The sequence below is a fragment of the Opisthocomus hoazin genome, chromosome 1 (genome assembly GCF_030867145.1).
Source record: "Opisthocomus hoazin isolate bOpiHoa1 chromosome 1, bOpiHoa1.hap1, whole genome shotgun sequence".
NCBI classification, from domain to species: Eukaryota; Metazoa; Chordata; class Aves; order Opisthocomiformes; family Opisthocomidae; genus Opisthocomus; species Opisthocomus hoazin.
This window is the reverse complement of record NC_134414.1, coordinates 79555937-79581562: the sequence shown is the minus strand read 5'-3', so window position 1 is coordinate 79581562 and position 25626 is coordinate 79555937. Positions and strand designations below refer to the sequence as shown.

Genomic DNA, 25626 nt, shown 5'->3' with positions numbered 1-25626 from the left:
CTCTTTAGCCTTTCGTCCCACAGACCCCCAGATCGCTTTACGTGGGGCTGTTCTTCAGCCTCTCATCCCACAATTTGTATGTATAAGGAGTATTACCCTGTCCCAGGTGGAGATTCGGCACTTGCTCTTGTTAAATTTCACGTGGTTGGTGGTTGTCCAGCTCTCTAATCTATCCAGATCTCTCTGTAAGGCCTCTCTGCCCTCGAGGGAGTCCACAGCACCTTCTAGTTTAGTGTCATCAGCAAACTTGCTTGATGTACATTCGACTTCTGCGTCCAGATTTAGAAAAATCATTATTCTTTAGTTCGTGGTTTGCCAGTTTTATTGGCCCACAGCACTGCTCCGTGGCCAGCTTAGGCACTGCGATTTGCGGCTAGGCTTTGGTCCAGTGTGTTTTGATGCTCTGTTGATGGCCGTGCTGAGAATATCCCCAAGTACCCTTGCTTTGGGTTGTCTACAGACTGTAACAAGTCAAAGGTTTACATTATGTCCCATTTCTTGACCTTCAGTGGTATTGTGCTTTCTCAGTCTTCTCAATGGTGTTGCTCTTGGGTGAAATAAATCATTTACTGCAACTTTTTCTCTTGTATTGGGAGGCTGGACCGGCAAGAAGTTCACAAGTTTGTTTTCCTTTGGCCAGTTCCCTTGCATTGCAGCTGTCATATACCATTCCCAAATGTTTTTCTTGCTTTCTTGAAAGACAGCACACATTTATTCTTGCTAACCGTATGGTGGTCATAACAATACTGTTTGAAAATGAAATTCTGTGTCTTTCCCCTAGCACTGGATTCGCTTGGAGATTTTTCCAGATGTTCTTGTTCACAGACTAAAGATGATAGTGGACCCTGCGGACAGCAGTTACATGCCCTCTTTAGTTGTAGTTTCAGGTATGTGTATGTTCTCCGAGAAATCTGAAAAGTATTTTCTTTGTATGTTCAACAGTAGGTATTTATCTGGTTTCAATTAACAACAGTCATGTATTTAACATGCATACTTCCTGTTTATGACACAAACACCACATCTTAAAATTTTTTTATTTCTATGTTTTGTTTTCTAGGGGGAAATTCCTTAAATAACCTTATAGAGCTAAAGACAATCAATATAAATCCTACAGACACCACTGTGCCTCTTCTTAGTGATTGTACAGAAGTAAGTGAAGGTTGTGTGAGAATTACTCTTGTATGCAACACAAAAGTATTTTGCTGCGAGCGAAGGATGAAAATCACTGTTGTGATTATTAAAACATGGTATTTTACTTTTCCTCTAAATTAGCACTATTTCTGGGAGTTTAGTAATGTTAATTATCCTGACAAGTTTTACCATAATCACAGTGTAACTCTATTATAGTCTTAGTAGTAAAGATTTTTTTTAGGTTTTTTGGTGTAAATTAATATACCTATGAACCAAGAATACATAACAAGAAACTTAAATTTGAGGATCATTTTGGTGAGTGATAAAGCTTATTTTGGATAGCAGTTTTGGTCTGTTTCAGTAACAGCAAGGAGGAATGCATTATGAACTTTTAGAAGATTGAAAGTTAAATCATTCTCAAAGTAATGAGGCCGTATGTTAATTTTAAAGTATGAATTATATAGGACTGAAAAGCCAAATATTTAAAGTTACAGATCCAATGTGTTAAGGTGACAAAGTCAAGCAAAAGTTCTAATTACTTCCTGTGTTTTGTAAGGTTATATAGGACCCAAAGGTGGCAATTTAGTTTTTTCTTCTTAGTACCACAGGTATGTTGAGATTGCAATCAAGCAGTGCAGAAGCTCTGGGATTGATTGCAAAATACATGGCCTCAGCATACTGGGTCGTATACGTGCAGAGGATGAAGATTTGGCTGCAGTCCCTTTCCTTGCTTCTGATAATGAGGAAGAGGATGACGATAAAGCCAACACTGGCAGGTAGGTAACCGCAGGGACAGGGAGGAAATGATAAAGAACCTTAGTGTCATTGTATTCTAGTTGGGAGATTATTGTAAGAGCAGCGACTTAATTAGGTTAAATGGTAGTAAAGAGAAATCAGTATCTTAGTTCATCAGAACTGTAAGTCGGTCATTTGTTGATAAATAACTTCTTTAAGATTACCACACTGGTAAGGTGGTAGCATTTTGTACAACTCTTCTGCTTCTACAGTATACTTGGAGGTGAAAAGCTAGCTAAAAACTAGAGGTGTTCATATGTGGTATGTGGCACATGTATACTTACCACTTCTCAGCAAAACATTCTGGGTTTTTTTTTGGTTTTATTTATTATAGCCAACACTAAACTGTGGTGGTGTAGTTTGAGTACTGAAGCTATTCCAAACTGTAAAATAAGTAAATACAGTAAAAAGGTGCCTATGCAATAGCATGCAGGTTGCTACACTGACGCTGTTTTTTCTTCTCAATATGTTCAGTCTCGTTAGAAAGAAGGCAGCTGGGCTTGAATCGGCAGCTACAATAAGAACCAAAGTTTTTGTGTGGGGACTGAATGACAAAGACCAGTTGGGAGGGCTGAAGGGTTCCAAGGTATGTTTGTTGTTTTCATACTTTAGTACAAAACAGACACAGCTGAAAATAAAATATACTTATCTCAACACAACTCAAAATTAATTGAAATGTAATCAGAATTTTAAAGTTTATTATCAAAAAGTATGAAGAGCAGGTTTTAATGGCTTTTTACTGTTAAGACATGTAGATGTCTGCTGAGTGGACAATTGGAGAGAATTTGCATTTTGATTGTTACTCTGAAATGGAGTTTGATTTTTGGCAACCACTTAGTCATTTGTTTTAGATGGTAGTGAGCTAACTGTTCTAAAAATGTGTAGCAATCTGTACGTATTCTGTTTGAGTTTGTGTGTGTGAAATGAAGATATTGGTAAACTTTTCTCTTTTCTATGTATTACTTGTACCTGAAGCTGGTGCAGTAGTCAGGAAAAAGCTGAATTCTAATCTTTTGATTGGTGTAACTTGACAATATTTCATTGTAATTCAAGAGGAATTTCAGCCCTGTTTGCAGCCATTTATACATAATTTTTAATACAATGCAAGATGGGAGACATATGGTGAATGTTTTATCAATTTAAGATATCATTAATCTGAAAAGTACATTAAGAGAGCATTTCTTAAATTTATCTTGTAAATAAAATGTGTACTAATTTATCCGTAGAGTCCCTTTCAAGAAACAAAAAATTAAACGTCACTGTGTTCTCCATCCTGTATTTTATTGGTGCATAAAGCCATCAAGGCTTCGGTGCAGAAATGCAGGTTTCAGTTCATTCTTGCTACAAACATGTTAAGGCAGAATTATGGCTCTGACTAAAGTGCTTCCCCCATCTAGAAAAGCAGAGAGCTATAGGACAGTTAAATGGAAGAAGTGAGGGGATTAAAAAAAATAAAAAGATTCAGGTACCTCTGTAAATGTGAACTAAGTGGAAAAACCCAAAACCCATGCTAACGTGAACTTACACACTTTATCTTTGAGGTCTTGACAGGTATTAATATTATTAAATGCATAAATCGATTTATTAGGATAGTAATTGAAAAACTGATTTAAAACTTTTCAGATGTCCTTCAAACTTTTTTCCCATATACTGTAATGAAGAAGTCTGCTAGAAACTTTATCTCTTTGTCTGCATAAAAATAAATAACCATATACTTACTTATATAAGGAGTTATGCCAGGTTTGAATGTGTGTTGATTTAAAACACTTGAAAAGGGATTGCTGATGTCTATGTTTAAATATATATATTCTGTCTTTTGCTGGGTGTCTGTTAACTGGTATGCTTGAAGTATCTGAATAATACAGGGAATATCATAGATTTTTTTTTTTTTAAAGTGCTGCGTAGATTAACTGGTTCATCACTTAAGAATAGCTCTTTTTAAAGTACAAAACTTTAAAGTGTAATGATCTTTATTTCCTGTCTGCTTTAGATAAAGGTCCCTTCCTTTTCTGAAACCTTGTCTGCCTTGAATGTGGTACAAGTAGCTGGAGGATCCAAAAGCCTTTTTGCAGGTAATATGAGTTTAAAATAAATATAATTGTTTAAGGACAAGAAATGTTTTCCAATTGTGAAGCATTAATGGTGTCTCAAACTTTTTTCTTTATTTTAGTGACTGTAGAGGGTAAAGTGTATGCCTGTGGAGAAGCCACAAATGGAAGGCTGGGTTTAGGAATATCTAGTGGAACCGTGCCTATTCCCCGCCAGATCACAGCTCTCAGTAACTATGTGGTAAAGAAGGTGGCTGTTCACTCAGGTACTGACTGTTGTTATTCTTATATGCATAAACATCATATATTAAGCCTGAAAATAGTTGCTCTTCTGGGGTGCTGTGATGCCCCAGCATATGTGATATTTTTAAAGTTTTTAAATATAAATACCGGTTATTAAATTCTCTTGCATAAAATGTCAGATTAAATCTAATGGTTCTGTTATTAAAATCTATGAATTTAGACCATACACAGTTTCTTACTTGCTGGAGGTTAAATTTGGTAACTTCTGGATAGTTTTTAAGTCTGATCCAAAGAAAGTGTTTTAATTTTTGAATATTGCTAAATGGTGGGTTTGTTTTTTCTTCTTGCAGCATTGAAAATAGCAAATAGTGATTTTTTTTTTTTTTTTTTCTTTTTTAAGGTGCCAGGAAACTTACTCTCACAAAAATTTTGTGTTTTTAATTAAAACACCTAATAACTCCAGGAAAATAAGTAACATATATTGGGTTGAAAGGCCCATACAATTACACTGTAGATGTGCAGCAGTGTCAAATTTCTGAGATTTTTGCTAGACCTGATGCCTGCTTGAAAATTTAAATTTATGTTTACACTTTTAGGTGGCCGGCATGCAATGGCATTAACGGTTGACGGAAAGGTATTTTCATGGGGTGAAGGAGATGATGGAAAACTTGGTCACTTCAGTCGAATGTAAGGATACCAAATGTGTCCATATTTCAGTAAGAGAACTGAATTTGTGTTGCAAGTTGTGACACAGCTGACCACCACTATTGACAGTGATAGGATTTTGAATACAATGGGAATAAAAAAATAGTGTTGTGAAAAGATTTTTTTTTCAGCAGTGTACGTCAATTTATGGTGCAGCATTTGTAGCATTCTTCAGTAATTTAAAAAGAAGGCAGTCCATTAATACAATACTTGGAAACATACCTGGTGGATAAGGTCTTAAATAGTATTTTTGAATGTCGCTGGTGAAATGGCACGCTTTTGGATGTTGGGTTTTTGGTTACTTTCATAAGGTTTACAGAAGTGCCTAGAGGTGTACATCCATGGCAGTTTTACATTCCTGGTCTGTAACAGTTCGTAATGTTAGCCTCAGAGTATTTTGTAGCCATTTTCTTTAGACTTCTGTTCACAAACTTGTTAACCAGAAATAAATTTTTTACACTTTTCAGTAACACATAGTTTATTTCTTCACAGGACAGCTTTGAGAAAAATTTGAATTGTCTCAGGATTTTTCTGTGTGTGCACCACAGAACAATGTTTTGAAAGAAAAAAAAGATAAACATAGCCCATGGGGAAATCCGTGTTTGTCATTCTGATAGATTTTGAAGACCTGCTCAGAATACATAAAAAATTACAGTGCCTAACTCAGATGGTTAAGACATGACAACAAATAAATATTCATAGAGGTTTATGTTTCAGATCAATGAAAATGGAAGTCCAGATTAGAGCAGCATTGTTGTTCAGCTGCCTCATGTTTTCTGTAATTTTGTTAAAAGTGACGCTTGGAAATCTTGGGCATTTCATGGGAGCATGTTTTCCAGAGGCCACGCATAATTTTATAAAACCTTAATAGTGGCTCTGATACACAGTCAATATTAGAAAACCTGGAGTTGAAACTCTTCCCTGAATTTAGATAATATTGCAACCATATGAATAGTAAAAGTTCCCAGGACTCTTATAGAAGCCTAACAGTAAATTCCGGTTCTAATTTATCTGTTGTAAAGAGCAAAGTTGGGATGGGAGTGTCATCTCTTAGTCTTACTATCTGACTCTGTGTCCACAGGGTGGAAAAATAATTTCTTCTAACAAAGTGCTCAACTTTGGGCAATGACAGGATATCAGTTTTCACTTTGTATTACAGACTTCTTAATTGATTCATCAGTTATGGTATTTTGGCTTTGTCACCTAAATTTTGCAGTGTGTACATATAATATTTCTTCAAACAAGCTTGGAAGTACATTAAAAAGTGTAAACTTTAGATTTATGGTGCTACTAGTGAGTTTGTCTTGGACTCGTGTCTTATTTTATCTTTACTGTTAGTTATTACAGAAAATTTTTTGGATTATGAAGGCTGGAGTATATTGTGCAACTCTTTCATAATTAATGCAATGAATTCTTTACTAATTTTCTGTAGGAACTGTGATAAACCCAGATTGATAGAAGCGTTGAAAACCAAACGCATCCGTGATATTGCTTGTGGCAGTTCCCACAGTGCTGCCATTACCTCTAGTGGTGAGCTGTATACATGGGGTCTTGGAGAGTACGGAAGGCTAGGACATGGAGATAATACCACACAGCTGAAGCCTAAGATGGTAAAATAAATATTTCTTGTCTTTGATGAAATGCAATTATGTTTATATGGTTAATAAATTATGAAATAAAGCTAAAGTGAAGCCAAAAATCATGAAAGCAATATGAAGACATCATTTCTGAGTGATATAAATTAGCTTTTGTACGCATACCTCTAAGAACAGGCAAGCGATTTCAGAAAGGCCAAAAAAATCCAGTCTCTTTTTCTTGGGAACTGATGTGGAATGGCTAGTGCTCTTTTGAACATTCGTGTCCTGGATCTACTTTGATACATAGCTGGAAGCTGTTACTGTCACTGAGCAGTGTTGGATCCTGAGTGAGCAAGGCTTGGTAGTCCTTGGCTAAATGGCGTGCTCATCCTGGGCAGAGTGAACAAGATCAGTCATAAGAGCTTGAAAATGTCTGTAAGGTTTTAAAACATAATTTCTTTGAAACGTCTTGCTGACTTTTTCTATTTTGTAGGTTAAAGTGCTCCTTGGCCACAGAGTCATTCAGGTTGCGTGTGGAAGCAGAGACGCTCAGACTCTTGCTTTGACAGATGAAGGTAGGAATGCCTTGTTCCAGAAGCTTTCTGACGCATGGCAATACTGTGATCATTGTTTGACCTGCACTTTGGTGTTTGTTAGGTTTGGTGTTTTCTTGGGGTGATGGTGATTTTGGAAAACTGGGCCGAGGAGGAAGTGAAGGATGCAACATTCCTCAGAACATTGAAAGACTGAACGGCCAAGGTGTTTGTCAGATTGAGTGTGGTGCGCAGTTCTCCTTGGCACTGACCAAGTCAGGAGTGGTATGGACATGGTACGTTATATTTGCCAAAAAGTATTAACAAAGCAGTTGCTAAGTATGTGTTGTATTTACTGCTATTTGACTGTCTTAACTCCATCTGTGCCTGGTCGGTGTGCTTGGCTTTTACATTGGCAGTTCTTTGAGACAAGCTGTGATCTGTTCGATTACTCTAACACTGTGTCTTGTATACTTGTGTGTTGTACTCTGTTGGGATGCGTGGGTCTTAACTGAATTAGTGGAGGAAGGGGAAGATCGTTCCCTCTCTTGAGAGGAATGGAGCGCGTAAAGGAACGTTAGTTCAAGACTTTGGAGTGGGAAAAAGAAAGCCTGAGAATCGTAGTTTGTAGTATGTAGCCTACAGCTAAAGCAGAAACTGGGAGAGTAAGATTGTGGTGGAGTAAGGAAGTAAACTAAAGAAGAATTTGAAAACACAGGGTCTTTGCAGAGCTCATTGCTGCTCAGAAGGCCACTGAGTGGTCAGTAATGGTGCCTTGAAGGAAGAACTGGTATGAGATGATCACCGAGAGTTATTCAGAAACCCTTTTTATTTTTCTTGTATTTGTCTGCTTGCTTCTGCTTTGTTTTGAACACAAACCTGGCTTTTTGAATTTATAAACCTTTCTGTAAAATTTGAGAGCTTACTGTATGGCAGATCAGCTTCAGAGCTCTAACCAGATCAATCTCTTCCACCATCCTTGTGAAGTAAGACTATGACCTGTTTGATGTATATCAAAGCTAAGGAGACTTAAAATGATCGGTTTTTTTGTATTGTTTTTCAGCAATTGATGAATGATGTGGAGAGAAATCCATAAAACTTCTGTTTTTAAAAGTTACTTCTGTTCTTAAAAGGGAGATAAACACTTTAGCAGAGATGTCATTTCTCATAGCGGTCACTGGAAACTACTTCTTGCTTTCACTTCCCCTCCTCTTTTAATTTCTTTTTTTTTGTAGTGATGAAGGGAGTAAGAGGAAAGGGATTTTGGCAATCTCTTTACAAAATTCTTTTTCATTGCTTCTTTCCTTCTCCCAGTTTGTCTTAGCACTGTTACGACTAGCCATGAAATGAGGGTGGTGAAACACTGGAACGGGTTGCCCAGAGAGGTAGTGGAGGCTCCATCCCTGGAAACATTCAAGACCAGGTTGGACAGGGCTCTGAGCAACCTGATTTAGTTAGCGGTGTCCCTGCTCGCTGCGGGGGGGTTGGACTAGATGACCTCTAGGGGTCCCTTCCGACCCAAAACTTGCTATGATTCTATGAAATCTACAGCTATTTGATGACATCACAGGTCTACAAGGAGATTTTTGGGGTCTGTTTCAGCTGTGCGTGTCTGCACTTTAGGATGGCTGAGTTGCTTCTAAACTTTTATTCTTCTCGAGTTTGTACCGATTTGAGGGAAAAAATACAACTTCTCTGTTACAACTTTAGGTAGGAAACAGTACTATATATCATATTCACCTCCAGCATGACATAACCTATCTTGAGAAAAATGGTGGTGTTGATGGTGAGCAGCTGAGGTGAGTGAATGGTTACTAAAAACACAGTGGAAGAAATCTCAGGGATTTTTTTCTTCTTTATTGACATTCTTAGAGGCATGTTAAGGTGTTTACATTACTTTTGCAGATGGTATATTTTTAGTGCAGTTTGTTTACAACAATTTTAGAAGAATTTCAATTATGGAGGCTTGAGAACCTATAATGAGGCTTGCAACAGTGTGAAAAAAATTAATTCTGAAAACATGTTAGTTCCCATATATTTTCTCATGTGAGTAGACTTGTTAAAGGGTCTGTTACTGTTAGATTTATCCTCAGTGGTATAAATCTGTCCAAATCTATCAAAACACATCAGTTTAAAAAGTATTTATAATCACAGTGTTTCTACAACAGAGGAAATTTGATGTAATCACAGTTGCACTATATAAAAAAAAAAAAAATAGTCATAATGATGCCTGTTCTATACTGAGGTGAAGTTACGGAGTCATAGAACTGCAGTTGTCCTCATTTTTAGGCCTTTAATTCAGATTCTAATTGCTAGTTGGTGCTTGTGTTTAATCCCAGTGATAAATGAAGTGTTTTGATTTAGGAAGCTGTATTGGCAGAGGAATATGTAAACAATATAATTGTTTTGAATTTTACATTTACTGTCTGTTGCAGGGGTAAGGGTGACTACTTCAGACTAGGCCATGGCACAGATGTACACGTACGGAAGCCACAAGTTGTGGAAGGACTGAGGGGCAAAAAGATTGTGCACGTGGCTGTAGGCGCGCTCCATTGTCTAGCGGTTACTGACACTGGACAGGTACGTTGTGCATCATCCTCCTTTCCGCTTTTTCCTTGACCTAGAAAGGAATAAACTAACGTCTTGAGGAAGAGGAGTGTAATGGGATTGGTGCTGATGAAGTGGAATAAAAAGTTTTAATGATATTTATTTGCACTTTAAGTCCTGAATAAACGTGAGCGTGATTGTAATTTACAATATATTAGCTTTCAAATTATTACTAGAGTCTAAATGATGTTGCTGTAGTAACTCTTGTAATACTTTCCTGGTTTGTGTATTATCTCATGAAGAGTTTCCTGCTTCTCACTCTTGAAATGCAGAAGTGGTCATAGTATACTGGATAGATTTTTCTGCTGTGATCCAGCATTACTATTATCGTTGTATTGATTCAGATCCCCAATGTAATTACTGTGCAACTAATTCTTCTAACTTACTATCCACTGTGAACATCGAATAATTTATGAATCAACTGATTTATGAATAGTCTGATAAAGTTCTGCTTTGTTTTTTTTTTCTTTTTCCCTTTAAGATATGACATCCCTGCATTATTTAACAGGAAAAAAAGTCACATCAATAGGTTCTCTAAAGTGTCCTAGTTTAATAGTAGACATCACTAAGATTCCTTTGTATGGATTGTTAAGAAAACAATTAAATGAGACAAAGAGTGAAGCAAAGTAATATGTGGAAATGTTTACTGGCAGGTTTACGCTTGGGGTGACAATGACCATGGGCAACAAGGCAATGGAACTACTACAGTCAATAGAAAGCCCACTCTTGTCCAGGGCTTGGAAGGCCAGAAAATCACTCGGGTTGCTTGTGGGTCTTCCCACAGTGTAGCGTGGACGACAGTGGATGTAGCTACACCCTCTGTTCATGAACCAGTACTTTTCCAGACAGCGAGGGACCCTTTAGGTGCTTCTTATCTTGGTTAGTATTTATTGCCGGAAGTTGGTGGGGTTTTTTTGTTTGGTTGTTTTATTTTAAGGCCATTGGAGAGTTAGTTGTGTGTGCGGTTTAATAGTTGATAGAAAAGTGCAAAAAGAAAACCTGTCTTAAAAAAAAAAAATCTCAAAAAACAACAAAAAACCATACACACTTCTAAAAAACCCCAACAAAACCTCTTCCTGAAAGTGGAAGTTGTAAAGGACTTGTTCAGAAGTAGCATTAGTTTGAAGTTTTGTTGTTCTTCAGGAAATTTAAATGCAACATGTTGTATCAAACGCCCTGAAGACTTTGTCTTTAATATGGGATAGAGCTTTATGGAGGTAATGGTAGATGGATACTACTGTAATACTGGGCTTCTTCCATGTTACCTCTTGCTACAATTCTTGATGCTACCATTACTTTTTGTTTCTAAGGTAGGTGACTTAAGAATGAGCAAGGCAAAACAGCAATGTTTTGTGTTGAATATAAAAGCACCATTTTGCTAATTAGGCTTTTTCATGAACAAGGCAGTGTATTTAAAAAAGAGCAAGAACTACATCCATAGAATATTTGATTAGTATTTTTAAGAGTACATAGTAAATATTCTTGCTATTCAGGGAATTTCTTTGTAAGTAAAATTTGTTTTAGATGCTCATCACCAAAGTATTTGTATCTGTATTACCTTAATCTTTGTGAGTGAGGAACAAGGTAGAACACTATTTTATGAAAGTCCTTCCTTCAAATCCTCAGTATTGACTTTAATGTTGTAACTGTAGGCACTGCAGTTAAGGAATCTACTGTAGAGTTAGTTTTATAGTTAACAAGAAATTAGATAAATCATTTCCAGTTATGTATTACACCATGAAAAAATGCTTACCATCTCTTTTTTCCCCTCACTCCAGGTGTTCCTTCAGATGCAGATTCTTCTGCTGCCAGTAACAAAATTAGTGGGGCAAACAGTTCCAAGCCGAATCGCCCTTCCCTTGCTAAGATTCTCCTATCACTTGATGGGAATGTTGCCAAACAGCAGGCGTTATCACATATACTGATGGCATTACAAATCATGTATGCCAGGTAGGCATGCAAACGTTCTTGGCTTTTGCAGAGCAAAAAAGTCATAACTACCTACCTACTGGGGTCTTTTGAGTCAAGTATAAATTGTTTCACAAGTTTGGACTCCTCAGGATAGGCCTAAGCTTCATTTAAATTTTCTTTTGATGTTTATGTTAGCTTTATGCTGTTATGTTTTCTTTACGGAAGCTCCCTGTGCCTGGGGAAAAATTATCTGTTTAGGAATGCTCAAGTAAATCATGTAAAATGAGCATAAGTAGATCATGATAGATGATATGGAGTAAGCAGTGGGGGGCAGGGTGGAAAGAACAATAAAACTTCATAGTGACCTCCTTGTTGTTGGTAGAGAACAGAGTATTTGTGCTAAAATTTATGAAGAGAAACTCGTGTAAAATAGTGGTCTTAAAGCACAGTGTTCAAGCATCAGGCTCAAAGGAGAATGGAGATAAATTAACTCTCTGAATTCCAGAGCTTGGAGACCTTTCCTTATATTAAGACAAGCTAATATGATTTTTTCTAAGTTCAACAAGGGAATATAATTAGGTTTATGTTAATCTGTTCTAAATGATTTCAGGGATGCAGTTGTTGGAGCACTGATGCCTGCAAGTATGATTGCACCAGTAGAATGTCCATCTTCGTCACCAGCCCCGCCATCAGATATTGCTGCTACAGGAAGCCCTGGGAATGGAGATGAATGTGTGCTTGTAGGAGAGATAGAAGAGAGACTGAGCCCAAACCCATGGCAGGACAGGAGAGGGGAGGTAAAGTGTCAAATGAATTTTTCCATCATTGTTTGACAGTAAAGATGATAAATATTGTCACGTTTAGTTTGATAATAGCAGAGATTAAACTGTTTTTTTGTGCTCTCATTTCTGGAGTGAGAGTAATCTGTGTATGTCAGATTTGGAAAAACTAAAGTTTTAGTGTGAAGTTGGTTTTGAACTTCCAGAATGCACTCTGTCATTTAAATGCAATTTTGATGATTTCCAGTAATAGTCTAGAGTTAACATGAAAATATTAAACATATGACCGGATATGAAATAAATTTTACAGGAGTGATCTTAAAAAAAAAAAAAAAAAAAGTCAAGAATAAAGGAATATGTGACAATTATTTGATGAAATGTGATCGTAAACTTACACCGACTAATGTAGACAGGAGGGCTTGAGTGGAATTCTACTCTGTTGATTCCCAGCTGCTAACAGAAGCAGAAAGAGTAAAAGGCTTGCTGCTGAAGAGATCTTTTTCCTTTAACAAACTATTAATTTGACATGTATTGTTAGGGCTTGTCTTCTACATTGTAGACTTTTCTGCAGGCACTGATGTTTTATTGTATGTTTTTGTAGCAGCTGGCATTGAGGCAGGTATTGGCTGGTTTGCCGTGCTAGGAACATAAAGTAGAAGCTGAAAATACGGGGAGTGAATCTGTTGGTCTTGAATTTATGGCTGTTTTTAAATTGCTGCAGTCTTTGAACATAAACCCTTCTAATAAATAATTAGACTCTTAAAGGTTTTACAGTATCTTTTGTTAGTTACTATTTGTTCTGGCTAGGTTATTTCTTCAGAAGATGCTGTGACACCATCTGCTGTAACTCCCTCAGCTGCTGCTGCCTCTTCCCGTCCTTTCATTCCAGTCACAGATGATCCTGGAGCTGCCAGCATCATTGCAGAAACCATGACAAAAACCAAAGAAGTAATGTTGTCAATACCTTCCTTAAAACTTATGTCCTTACCATGCTTTTGTCAAGCAGTTTTGCTTTTTTTGTGCTTTTAAATTTATTCTATAAATGACTGCATTTTTAAAATATGTCCAAAGACAGAGGGTTTTATTTTATTTTATATTTTCCCCTAAGTTAAAGGAGGTTAGTTTTAGGAAAGCTTTTTCACTTGAGAAATGGGTTTAACAGTAGGTTAATTTTGGGGCCATCTAATCCCAGGTTTACGAATTGTGTTTTAAACTACCTTTAAACTCCTTCAGACAAGTTAACTTTTTTGGATCCAGTGAAATACTTCTTTTATCTTCACTGTCTAAATATTTCTGCAATTTGTTTTGTAGGATGTAGAAAGTCAAAGTAAAGTATCTGGCCCAGAACCGCAGTACTTGGATGAGTTCACTAGTCTCTTAGTGCCAGATGACACGCGAGTCATGGTTGACCTGCTGAAGCTTGCTGTGTCCAGCCGAGCAGGTGAAAAGGGAAGAGACGTTCTTTCGGCTGTGCTGTCTGGTATGGGCACAGCTTACCCACAGGTCAGGTTTTATTTCTGTTGCATTTTAACTGTGTCCTTTTTATTAGTAGCTTACTAGAATGTTTTCTGGTATTTGAAGTGCAGTTCAACATGCTGAGATACTTCATAAGCATGAAAATTTTAGCTGAACTTAAATGCATGTGAACCTTAATGATTTTAATGGAAATACTACATGGTTATATGCATATGCTACAAATGTCAGTAATAGACTATTGCCTCGATTTGTCATGCTGCAATTAGACATTAAAACAGAAGCAGAATGAACTGTTTTTGTGTATTGGACAAGTGGCTGTGGTTATTGGAATGAAGCTGAATTAAACCAAGCCCTATTTCCTGGATCTGTGGAATGTTAGTTGAAGAACTTCCCTGTTGGTTTTGTTCTGCATCTGAGTGTATTTCTCAGATTTGTGCAGTCATTATTGCTAGCTAAAAATGCTGTTAATATATTGTTAACAATATAGTAAATCTTAAAAAATAAGGAGATTTACATTTGATGCATGGGAGTTTCTAACTATTTACACAGTATCCATGGGTGTGGAGTTTTTTTTAGGACAACTGGCAAATAGAATTAATAAATGCTGTAATATTGGATACCAACAGCTATATGAAAGAATGTTACAAATAATAAATTGTTTATAGAATATGTGCTTACAGGAATGAACTGAAAGTTGCTTAATGTTTCTTGTAGCTTTACCCTTCGGATATATTTTTTCTAATGAGTAATAATGCATTTCTTTTGAGAAGCTTATATGATGTAGTTACTTTATGGCTTTGCACTGCTTCAGGACTGGTTTGAAATATCAGAAGTGGTTATGTAAAGCTAATTTTCATATTCTTTTATTAAACTTGGCTTCACTAACCAAGAAGATGAATAAGAAAGTATTTATTTATTAATAGTATAAATGACATGACAGCTTTAGTTTTAAATGGTGAAATCTTACGGTATCTCTGTCTGAGTAAACTAGGACTGTGGGAGAGCCTAACTGATGCTGTTCGTGTAGAGGTAATCGAGTGGTATTTCTCAAGCCGTAACTTTTTTTTCAGCACCACCACCCCCCAGTTTTGAAATTCCTTATAATGATCAGCTATGCATACCCATGTTCTGGGTTTGAGATGTAGTTGTCCCCCTCCAACCCCAATTAGATGCATGCTATATATGCACTTATACATTAATTCTGGTTTTTTGCTTCTAGTATTGATAGTGAGCAGGTGAACAATTCTGTGGGTGTGTTTAGTGTTTTTTTGTTGTTGTCTTTTGTTTTTGTTTTTTTTTACCTCAAGAGTCAGAATTTTTATTTGAAACTGCTCTTGAAAAATGAGTACTATTGGATTTTTCTCTGTAAACAGTGTTTTGCAATATTACATACTGGTGAAATATTTAGAATAGAATAGAATAGACTATTTCAGTTGGAAAGGTCCTACAACAATCATCTAGTCCAGCTGCCTGACCAGTTCAGGGCTGACCAAAAGCTAACGCACGCTATTAAGGGCATTGTCCCAATGCCTCTTAACCACTGACAGGCTTGGGGCATCGACCACCTCTCTATGAAGCCTGTTCTGAGGTTTGGCCACCCTCTCGGTAAAAAAAATGCTTCCTAACACCCAGTCTGAACCTCCCCTCCCTCCAGGGCCCAGCTTTGAGCCATTCCCACACGTCCTGTCACTGGACCCCAGGGAGCAGAGCTCAGCACCTCCCTCTCCACGTCCCCTCCTCAGGCAGCTGCAGAGAGCAATGAGGTCGCCTTCAGCCCCCTTCTCTCCAAACCAGACAAGCCCAGAGTCTTCAGCCACTCCTCACAGGCCATGCCTTCCAGCCCTTTCACCAGCTTGGTGGCTCTCATCTGGATGCATTCAAGGACCTTCACGTCCTTCTTAAATTGTGGGGTCCAGAACTGCACCCAGTGCTCAAGGTGAGGTCGCACCAATGCTGAATACAGTGCGAGATTTACACCTTGCATTGATCTCTTGGCCTGTGCTTTACAGTTTAGATTTTACAGGTTTTTTTCTGTAAGGGAATACAATTATTTGTCTTGTCATTTACTTAGTGGAAACTTAAGTTGCTTGTCTTTTAGGAGTTTTTCTAGCTTTAACAACACCAAAAAGAGTGTTTTTGAATAAACGTGATGGTTTATGAATTAGAATTCAGAAAAAGCAATTTATTTATGTATTTTCAATTTGGGAAGAATGGTAGTTGGCTTAGAATTCTTGGACTAATCAAACTTACTTTTCGTAAAGTATATATTTTTCTTTCTTAGGTTGCTGATATGTTGTTGGAGCTTTGTGTTACTGAACTAGAAGATGTGGCAACTGATTCACAAAGTGGTCGCCTCTCTTCACAACCAGTTGTGGTAGAAAGCAGCCATCCATATACTGATGATACATCTTCTAGTGGCACAGTTAAAATACCTGGTATAGAACTCTTCGAGTTACATTACTAAAATTAAATGAACTTCAAGCCTGCATGCATAAAATTTTTCCTTAGCTTGCAAAACTATGTACTGAACTTCTAAAGCTGTGTTATGTGTCCTGTTGCTATAGTAAAGTATTTCTTAATACGCTTGCATACTGCACGAATATCTCGATCCTGTGAAACATGCATTTTTGGGTTCACTGGCTGTGACTGCAGCTGTATATCACTGCCGTTTTCTGTTCAGTTATGAAGCTGAGAAGGACTGAGTGTTCTTCAGGGTCAGTAATTGAACACCTGTCTTCTAGTCTTGAGCATTAGGGAAATAACCTTTTTGTTTTAATGCTGTCTTTTCATTTAGTACTTCCTTCAGTATGTTATCTGGTACTTATCAAAAGGTACAGGCAACAAAGAGCTATTTGCCTTAACTGTAAATAGACTTTTTTTGTATCTTGCAGCTTTAGTTTGGAGTGTTCTGAATATAGTCTTCTGTCTGCTAGTCCCTACTCACATGAGCTTGCTATGATGTAAGCCTTTCAAAGAGAAGAAATTAAAGACAAATAATTTCATTAAACCACAGGAAGTTATTTTTATTAATGAGCTCTATGGCTTCCAAACAACTGTGTTTGATTTCATGTGGACTTCTAAAATACTGCATTTGTTCGTGGTGTTGGTTGCTCTGTAGAAATGTGTAAACTCTTTGTTGCTGTTTAGGTGCTGAGGGACTGAGGGTAGAGTTTGATCGCCAGTGTTCTACAGAGCGGCGTCACGATCCACTCACCATAATGGATGGTGTCAACAGAATTGTTTCTGTCCGATCAGGTTATGAGAACTAGTGCTTTTTAAAAATGTCCTGTGTGATATACTGTTAAATGCTGACTGAAATGTACATGGTCTGTGACTGACTTATTGTGAAGGATATGCCAGTAAAGAAAGAAGAAAAACTATGCAAATTCTAAAGAAGATGTAGGATCTAGACACAGACATGTAAGAGTGATCTTGCATCTTTGAATACAGGGAATCTTTCAGAAGAGCATGTTGTCATGCTCTTCCTAAGAGCAGTTAGAGTATAAAAAAAAAGTCAGTGTCTAGCACCCCTGCCAACATGTGTCAATTTCTGTGTAATCAAAGTACGTTTTAACTAACTGGAACACAATTGGAAAAGAATACTTGTTTTGTTGGCTTTTTCCCTTTTAAGTAATACTTGGAGAAATTTGAGCTTCTATACAGTCAAGACAAATGCTCTTCTGCTGTCGAATGCCCAAAACAGTATCTAGGCTCTCTCTTTCTGTTTTCTGCTCTGGCCTGTGTATGTGACACTACATGAAATCTTCACATCTTTTATCCTATTGTCTCTGATTTCATTAATTTGCAGTAGATTTTAGAAAGGTATTTTTAATATCATCACATTTCACATTGAACCTACCCATACATTACATCATGTGCAAGGGTCTGGATAGTTACTGCCTGTGCTTAACATTTCTGAGCAGTCCCGATGTGGGGTTTTACTGTTGACCCATTTTTTTCCCAAACTGTTTCAGATGCACATGTGTTTCATTGTTGAGATATTTCTGATTGGATTCCTGGTTTAAAAAAAGCTGTAACAATTTAATGTATATGTTATGTATTTTTGTAATAGGAAAAGATAATTTGAAAATAGGACAATGGATTTTAGTAAGATCACGTAATTGTCTTTTGGATGTAGTATTAAAAGTTACTGAGGGTATCTGTTAGCAGTGCTAATTGAACTGTTGAAGACAACCTTCATTAATGTAACATTGTTATAGTTACATTCATGTGCTTCACGTAGCATTTTGTTCTTTTTCTTGAACGGTGTTTGTGATGTTTATCATATATGACCATGGAAGGAATTTGCTGTTGATGAGTGGCTTGCATATTGGCTTGGACAGTATAGATGAATATGTTCGTGTTATCTACTGTAACAGGTCGTGAGTGGTCAGATTGGTCTAGTGAATTGCGAATTCCAGGGGATGAACTGAAGTGGAAGTTCATCAGTGATGGCTCTGTGAATGGATGGGGATGGCGATTCACTGTTTACCCTATCATGCCAGCTGCAGGTAAGGTATCATTTACAGAAGGGCGAGAGAGTAGATTTATTTGTCTGTTTTTTACGGATGCATTTATTGCATGATACTTACATTCCCAAGTTCAATAGTTCGCTTACATTCATACTAAGAAAACATTTTCATTCATACTTCAGAAACATTTTCAACAAAGTCCTGAGAGGTACACTTGTATATAGGGAAGAGATAAAAATATTTTGTAATGACTTTAGTTTGCCTCTTCATCAGTGAAGAGAGGATACTTCTGAGGCACACTTCATCTGAATTTTTTTTAACTCATGTATTTTGGAATTAGGTGAATTGTGTCATGAAAGTGCCTCTTTCTTCCAGTCCCTTCAAAGAGGGGTGCAATGGACCAACTTGGATGCAGGCAGGCACTCTAGCCTGATGTGTTTGGTCAGCTAAATCCTGCTTGTGTTCTGTTCTTATTTCAGTCTGAGGACAAACCTTCCCCACCTTTTTTTGTTGTTTTTACTTTGTGTTTCTTGCAGGCCCTAAAGACCTTCTCTCAGATCGTTGCATTCTTTCATGTCCCTCAATGGATTTGGTTACGTGTTTGTTGGATTTTCGCTTAAATTTTGCTTCCAACAGGAGTATAGTTCCTCGCTTGGCAGCTTCCCTTGCGGCTTGTGCTCAGCTGAGTGCCTTAGGTAGGTGTAGTCTTAAAATCAAGTCTATTTGTTTGAAGTTAAAATGATTGTTTTAAGTAATTGTGTTCTTTGTGTGCTTATGTTTCCTTAGCTGCTGGCCACAGAATGTGGGCCTTGCAGAGACTACGGAAACTGCTCACAACAGAGTTTGGCCAGTCTATTAACATCAACCGGATTCTAGGGGATAATGATGGAGAAACACGAGCTTTGGTAAGAAGGCAGAGGTGCTCTCCTCTTCATGTTTTTCACGTCGAGATGTATGTGAAGCGTTAAAATGCTAGCCCTCCTGATGTACGACATTTTTGTTGTTACTGGCAAAATAGGAAATGTGCAAAGGAGTAGCCTTCTTGCAGAGGCCTGCAAGTCTGTAAAGGTACTCCATGTTAGAAAAAAATAGTTAATTCCAGTACTGTATAGATGTGGTATTGGAATTGTCAAGAAGCGATAGGAATACTTTTGTGTTAGGAAATGGATGAAAATGGTACTTCACACAGCTAACTGTGTTTTGGGAAGTTATCAATGTTTTGTCATGGTCACCTAAATAACGTACTTTTTGTAATACACACAGTAAGACTAACTTTCTAATTCTGTGGTTTCTCTAGAGTTTCACAGGGAGTGCTTTAGCTGCTTTGGTTAAAGGTCTTCCAGAAGCTTTGCAGCGACAGTTTGACTATGAAGACCCCATTGTGAGAGGTGGCAAACAATTGCTCCACAGCCCTTTCTTTAAGGTAATGGGGTACAATCAGTAAAGAATTCATTAGTATAGTTCTGGGGTTTTTGTTTTCTGAGACGTGATAAGCTTACCTAGTCCTGTATCAGAAACATTTTCTGAGAAAATCAGAATGCTACTTCTAAAAGGAGAATCAAATATACAAATAAAGAATAAGGAATACTTAGTTAGGCATAGGTAGGTAGGTAGGTCAGAAGAACATCTTAGAAGGACAGTAGACTACAGTTTCTGATAGGTGATTTCTGAGTTGTCCTAATAGGAGTGTTGAATGTTTTTGTTTATTTTTTTAAATACTTTGAAGGTTTGGAGCAAACAAGAATGTCTTAAAAGGAAGGCTATTCAGTTTTGGATCCTGTACTTCAAAGTAAGAATAAATGAGCTGAGGAAGTCTAGAGAAGAGCAACACGAAGAAAAGGCTGAAAAAGCCTCCGAAGTAGTAAAAGTTAAACTAGGAGGAGTTATTAATCTTAAGAAAAAGAAATTCTTAAAACGTGTATAAGTTTTTACAGGGAAGAAGTAATCCAGTGCTCACAATCTTAATCAGTAACATTGATTTGAAACGGAATCAAATTGACAATCAGGAAGGAGACTTAGTTTAGAAATAGATGGTAAAAAGTTCAGCAAGTAGTATTTCATACAGAAAAGTTAATTAATCTAGGAGTGCTTTTTCACAGGGAGTTTGTGAAAATTTCTGGATTGGAAGAGGAAATTAGATTTATAACCACATGAGATAGTGTGAGTACACTTAATGCTACCCCATCAATGAGGGTAATGAAGATGGCTCTTAATGTCCTTTGCACTTTACATGTCTTTGAGACTGTGTTCAGGCCCTGCTGGTATATGAGCTGTTCAACTACATCAAATCCATATTACTTTTTATTACACACTTTTGATTCACCTTTAAAATGTTTTTTTGATTGCAGGTGCTTGTGGCTCTTGCTTGTGATTTGGAGTTGGACACTCTCCCTTGCTGTGCAGAGACGCACAAGTGGGCCTGGTTCAGGAGATACTGTATGGCATCCAGGGTTGCTGTGGCTCTTGATAAAAGGACACCATTACCTCGCCTTTTCCTTGATGAGGTACTGCAGGAATACTTGAAAGGGTTCATGGAACATGAATGTGTTTAATTTAGAAACATATACTGGCTTTGAAGCATTTTATGCCAACTGTGATAGGAGTAACTGGTAGCTTGAATGATGTTGTTTAATCCAAAATATTTTGCAGGTGGCAAAGAAAATCCGAGAATTAATGGCAGATAATGATAATATGGACATTCTTCATGAGTGCCATGATGTCTTTAAGAGAGAACAGGATGAGCAGCTTGTCCAGTGGATGAATAGGTGATTTCTTTCAACTGTCATTGATTTGGTCTTGTGATGCTTCGTTGTTGTACAATGATAAACTGCATTTTTTTGTGACTTCTTTTAAAAGCTCCTTTAAAATTTGGTTTGTTTTGCATTTCCTGCAGACGACCTGATGATTGGACGCTGTCAGCTGGAGGCAGTGGAACCATTTATGGTTGGGGTCATAATCACAGAGGGCAACTTGGTGGGATCGAAGGGGCAAAAGTCAAAGTCCCAACTCCGTGTGAAGCTCTTGCTACCCTTAGACCAGTGCAGTTAATTGGTGGTGAACAGACTCTGTTTGCAGTGACTGCTGATGGGAAAGTAAGGATACAACAAATGTTTGTTAGACTCCCTTGAAATAATTAATCCTCAATTAGAATGAGTTTGGATAGATAAAAAATAATGTGTGTAGCACAGATTTTTTTTTTTTTTTGTTACTATTGTTTTATTTTATTTTATGTTTTTAAAGAAACTGAACTATACCAACTCTGCCTGGGCAGTCTAGGAATTCAGAGTACTGTAGCATTAAATGCATGGAACAAGACATGTATTTTAGTTCTCAATTCAAAACTGTGATCAGGTTTTGGAAAACAAAGTTAAATACAAGTAACATGCTCAGAGAGTACCGTAAAACAGGACAGGCAGTAAAATGTGGTGGTGGTTATGTCTCTCTGACAGGGGGAGGTGTGATTGGAATCCGAGATTGTTCACGGTTGGCTAAACGCCTGTAAGTTAGATATTGCAGAATGTAATTAGCAGATGCTTAAATCCTGAGTGAAAAGGTGCAGAAGTTTCGTGTAAGGTATAGGAGAAAACAAGAAGTTCATGAATTTGAAAAAGTCTTTACTGTGATACACGTCAGCTTTGTGTTAGGGGACGTGATCGAGAATTTTAGCTAGAGCTTTTTGTAACAGTTACATTCACCTAGTGAGATCTTGTAATGATTCTGTCCTCAGCAGTCAGTATCATCCTTGTTAATGATTCATAGAAGGATAAGGGACAGATTGATGACATTGCTTGACATCATTCTGTTGAGAGAAGTTACTTTCAGATAGACAAAAATTTTTGAGAGTGAAAAGCAGTCCTTAAATCTGTATTGATGGGATGGGAAGAAGCAGCCGTTTAGGTGTGTATATTCCACAGAGGAAAGAAAACTGGAATAGTGCTGCTTGAAAGAGACCTACAGGTAATAGACAATTTTGTATTGTTATCACGCAAAGCTGTGGTTTCTTGATGCTTTTACAAAATCAGCCTTAGGATTTAAAATTATATCCGTTGTCAGTGACAGTTCATATTGACTTGAATGTAGCCATATTTTCATTTTTTTTTTGTGTGTGTGAAATATTTCAAGAGAATTCTTATTTTCCAGAAGAGGGTATAGAGGCATGTAAGAAACTATTTTGTCAGGCTTTCCTTTAACTGTATTCTAGTATACATTCATTAAGAATTCTTCTCTACAGTTCTAGTGAATGTTCTTCAAGAGGCAAACAAAATTATATTTTATTCTTCACTTTAAAGCTGTATGCCACTGGATATGGAGCAGGTGGTAGGCTTGGAATTGGAGGAACAGAGTCAGTTTCTACTCCAACTTTATTGGAATCCATTCAACACGTATTTATAAAGAAAGTTGCAGTGAACTCAGGAGGAAAGCACTGTTTGGCATTGTCTTCCGAGGGAGAAGTTTATTCTTGGGGTGAAGCAGAAGATGGTAAACTTGGTCATGGAAACCGAAGGTAAGTAACGTTTTTTGAAATGTTATTTTAAAAAACTACTAGTGGATACATACTATAGTTGCTATGTATTTGAAGTGTTCTATGAGTACTGCCTATGTGTAGAAGTCAACATTAAGTAGTGATGTGGAAATGCACATTTTTAGATTGGAGAACCACAAAATATTTTTCAGATAAACAGTTACTCTGATTTCTGTAATTAGATATTGTGTTCTAACACATGCTAAAGTCCAGTGGCTTTTCCTTTGGTGTCTGTCTTGTAGGTAGGTGGAACTTCAAGGCACTGCAGGGCGTAGAACTGCCATTCTGCTTCTGATCCCCACATGCATTGTTGCCTATGTTAAAGGAGAAGTTCTGTTGTGTTAGAGATAACAATGTCTGATCCAAAAAGAAAAGGAATGCTGAAGTCTGTGGGGGGCAACAGTACATTTTATGCTAGAAATTTTGATAATATAAAATTGGACTGATTTTCCAGGGTAAATGCTTATTAGCTTTGATTAGATTTTAACAGAAGTGGTTTTGTAGTTTCAGCTTACCTGCGATGCTGTAGTATAGTGTATGGTAAGATACTTTTAGCTTTTGTAGGCCTCTAAAAATATTTCTGAATGACTAATTAAACATAAATCCTTAGAATATTATACTGGAGCAAAAGCAAACAGTTATTTTAGGTGCCCTCATCCTTGTTTGAAAAACCTCTCTCTCCGTACATTGGTGAACGTGAATGGTCTGTTCTAAAAGTTTTGTCAAGACAAATATTTTCGTTTCAGCCCTTGTGATCGTCCTCGTGTAATTGAGTCTCTGAGAGGTATAGAAGTGGTTGACATTGCTGCTGGGGGAGCACACAGCGCCTGTATTACAGCTGCAGGAGACCTTTTTACATGGGGAAAGGGAAGATATGGACGCCTTGGGCATGGAGATAGTGAGGACCAACTAAAACCTAAACTGGTAAGAAACCTTTGGAGTTCTATACAGTCTTAGTCCAGTTCTTACCTTCTGATTCGTAACTTTTTTCATTTCTGCATATAAAGAATGAAAGGGCAAAATGGTGGCATGTATTTGTAAGAAATGAACAGTTGCTTTAGAAAACAGGAATGTATTGGAAGAATAAAGTGAAAGTGGAGCTGCAAAACTTTGCTTGAGGTCACTAAACAGCCTACAAAGAATTTGTTTTAGAGAAGACTTAAAGAAAATCCCAAATCAAACACCCCACCTCCCAGTAAGTAAATTCCACCCCTTCACAGTAGCAGTTTGCACTGAAAGTGACAAGTGGGTTTCTTGTCTGCTGAGTCTCCTCATTGTTTGCTTCCTGGAAAATATACCAGAGATTACAAAGATAGCTGCTTGGTCACTTGCAAACTGCTTTTTTCCCTGACAGAATAATTATACTCTTAATTCTTGTCATTCAATACGGAGAAGTTACTGAAGTATATACTAAGTAAATAAGAATTTAACCTAGGTAATTATGAAATGTTTAATTCTAGCTTGCTAAAGAAATTTGAGTTAAGTAATTATTGATGAAGATAATAGCTGTTTCCATTTGATTTTTAAGTGGTAAATCTGACAACTTGGACAGTATTGTCTGTAGAAAGAATGAGTACACTGGTGAGCTGATGAGTTGTAAGTCACACCATTGTACTGTAAGAGCTTTAAGTTAGAATAATGGTATGAAGAGAACTGCCCTGCCTTTGAAATGAGAGTTCATTTTGCTACCTGTGTTCTCTTGCTGAAAATACGGTAAAGGATAAGATTACATTAGTTGAATCAAACTGAATGTTGGTTTGTCATTTCTATTCATAGCTTTGAGCATGTATTTCTATGCACACAAGCATGAAATTTTTTTGGTACCTGAATTTGTGGGACGAGATATCATACATTCTTGGTCCACTTCGGGACCTATCACTTGTGTCCAGAAGTTCTCATTCCCCTGCCCTCAGAAGACAAGATCTAGCCAGCTTTCTTATATATCTTTATACATCTTTCCCCCCTCCATGTTCTTGGTTAATATAAAAATAGATAATCTATAGGTGAGTTGAAGTATGTGAGATTTCATGATGCTTTGGATGATGGATTGTGTTGCCTATAATCTATTTCAAGTAGGAGTGAGGATGAGGAGGATGCAATATATGTGGGTCACCATCCTTTTTCTTTGTGAATCCAAGTCCCATACTTCCTCACTAGATGGCAACATTGCAAAAGATGTTGATTAAATTCAGATTATGATGCAAGTGCTAGAAAATTGTAAACTAGTAGAAGTATTTGAAAATAAACTTTTTTTCCCCCTACTGTATACAGTAGTCAGCCAGAGAGCCTGAAATTATTTAAACAGAGTATAGTCTTTGATAACCTTATGTATTTTGTATGAATTATTTTCCCTGACTACTTAGGTCAAAAAAATTTAATGAGTTCACCAATTAAAAAGAATAATCCTCTATTTAAAATACATAGTTAGCTTTCATTTTGCTGGTTTGAAAAGAGCAAATCCCTTTGACTTGCCTTTATTTGCTTGTTCATGTGATGTTGTAGTTCCAGTGAAGCACCTCCCCAAGTGGTGGAGGACGGATTTGTCATATTTTCTGAAACTAAATGACGGAGTCTTTTATTGTGAATAAAAAAGGGTGATTTCTGTACAGGTGGAAGCTCTCCAGGGCTACCGTGTGATTGACATAGCCTGTGGCAGCGGAGATGCACAGACATTGTGCCTGACTGATGATGATACAGTCTGGTCCTGGGGTGATGGAGATTATGGAAAACTTGGGAGAGGCGGCAGTGATGGCTGTAAAGTACCGATGAAGGTATCTGAATGTAATTTTTTCATTGTTTTAGAAATCATGAGGCTGATGGAGAATGC

At 37.2% G+C, this 25626-nt stretch overlaps 1 protein-coding gene across 5 annotated transcripts in view; it reads left to right on the top strand.

Annotated features, from left to right (window-relative positions):
- Nucleotides 1-25626, top strand: part of HERC2 (HECT and RLD domain containing E3 ubiquitin protein ligase 2) — a 120085-nt gene that overhangs the window by 74615 nt on the left and 19844 nt on the right. For 4 of the 5 annotated variants that reach the window (XM_075427328.1, XM_075427308.1, XM_075427316.1 and 1 more), the window contains exons 54-81: nucleotides 782-887; nucleotides 1058-1149; nucleotides 1732-1907; nucleotides 2401-2512; nucleotides 3917-3998; nucleotides 4097-4240; nucleotides 4814-4904; nucleotides 6355-6532; nucleotides 6993-7074; nucleotides 7157-7328; nucleotides 9468-9612; nucleotides 10293-10518; nucleotides 11418-11589; nucleotides 12161-12347; nucleotides 13137-13277; nucleotides 13641-13832; nucleotides 16087-16240; nucleotides 16953-17060; nucleotides 18185-18316; nucleotides 18814-18972; nucleotides 19064-19182; nucleotides 19575-19700; nucleotides 20626-20781; nucleotides 20927-21042; nucleotides 21171-21369; nucleotides 22567-22781; nucleotides 23546-23723; nucleotides 25409-25570. In XM_075427328.1, coding sequence (XP_075283443.1) covers nucleotides 782-887; nucleotides 1058-1149; nucleotides 1732-1907; nucleotides 2401-2512; nucleotides 3917-3998; nucleotides 4097-4240; nucleotides 4814-4904; nucleotides 6355-6532; nucleotides 6993-7074; nucleotides 7157-7328; nucleotides 9468-9612; nucleotides 10293-10518; nucleotides 11418-11589; nucleotides 12161-12347; nucleotides 13137-13277; nucleotides 13641-13832; nucleotides 16087-16240; nucleotides 16953-17060; nucleotides 18185-18316; nucleotides 18814-18972; nucleotides 19064-19182; nucleotides 19575-19700; nucleotides 20626-20781; nucleotides 20927-21042; nucleotides 21171-21369; nucleotides 22567-22781; nucleotides 23546-23723; nucleotides 25409-25570 — 4122 coding nt within the window. The remainder of the gene's footprint in view (nucleotides 1-781; nucleotides 888-1057; nucleotides 1150-1731; nucleotides 1908-2400; nucleotides 2513-3916; nucleotides 3999-4096; nucleotides 4241-4813; nucleotides 4905-6354; nucleotides 6533-6992; nucleotides 7075-7156; nucleotides 7329-9467; nucleotides 9613-10292; nucleotides 10519-11417; nucleotides 11590-12160; nucleotides 12348-13136; nucleotides 13278-13640; nucleotides 13833-16086; nucleotides 16241-16952; nucleotides 17061-18184; nucleotides 18317-18813; nucleotides 18973-19063; nucleotides 19183-19574; nucleotides 19701-20625; nucleotides 20782-20926; nucleotides 21043-21170; nucleotides 21370-22566; nucleotides 22782-23545; nucleotides 23724-25408; nucleotides 25571-25626) is intronic. The other variant, XM_075427324.1, reaches the window with a different exon arrangement.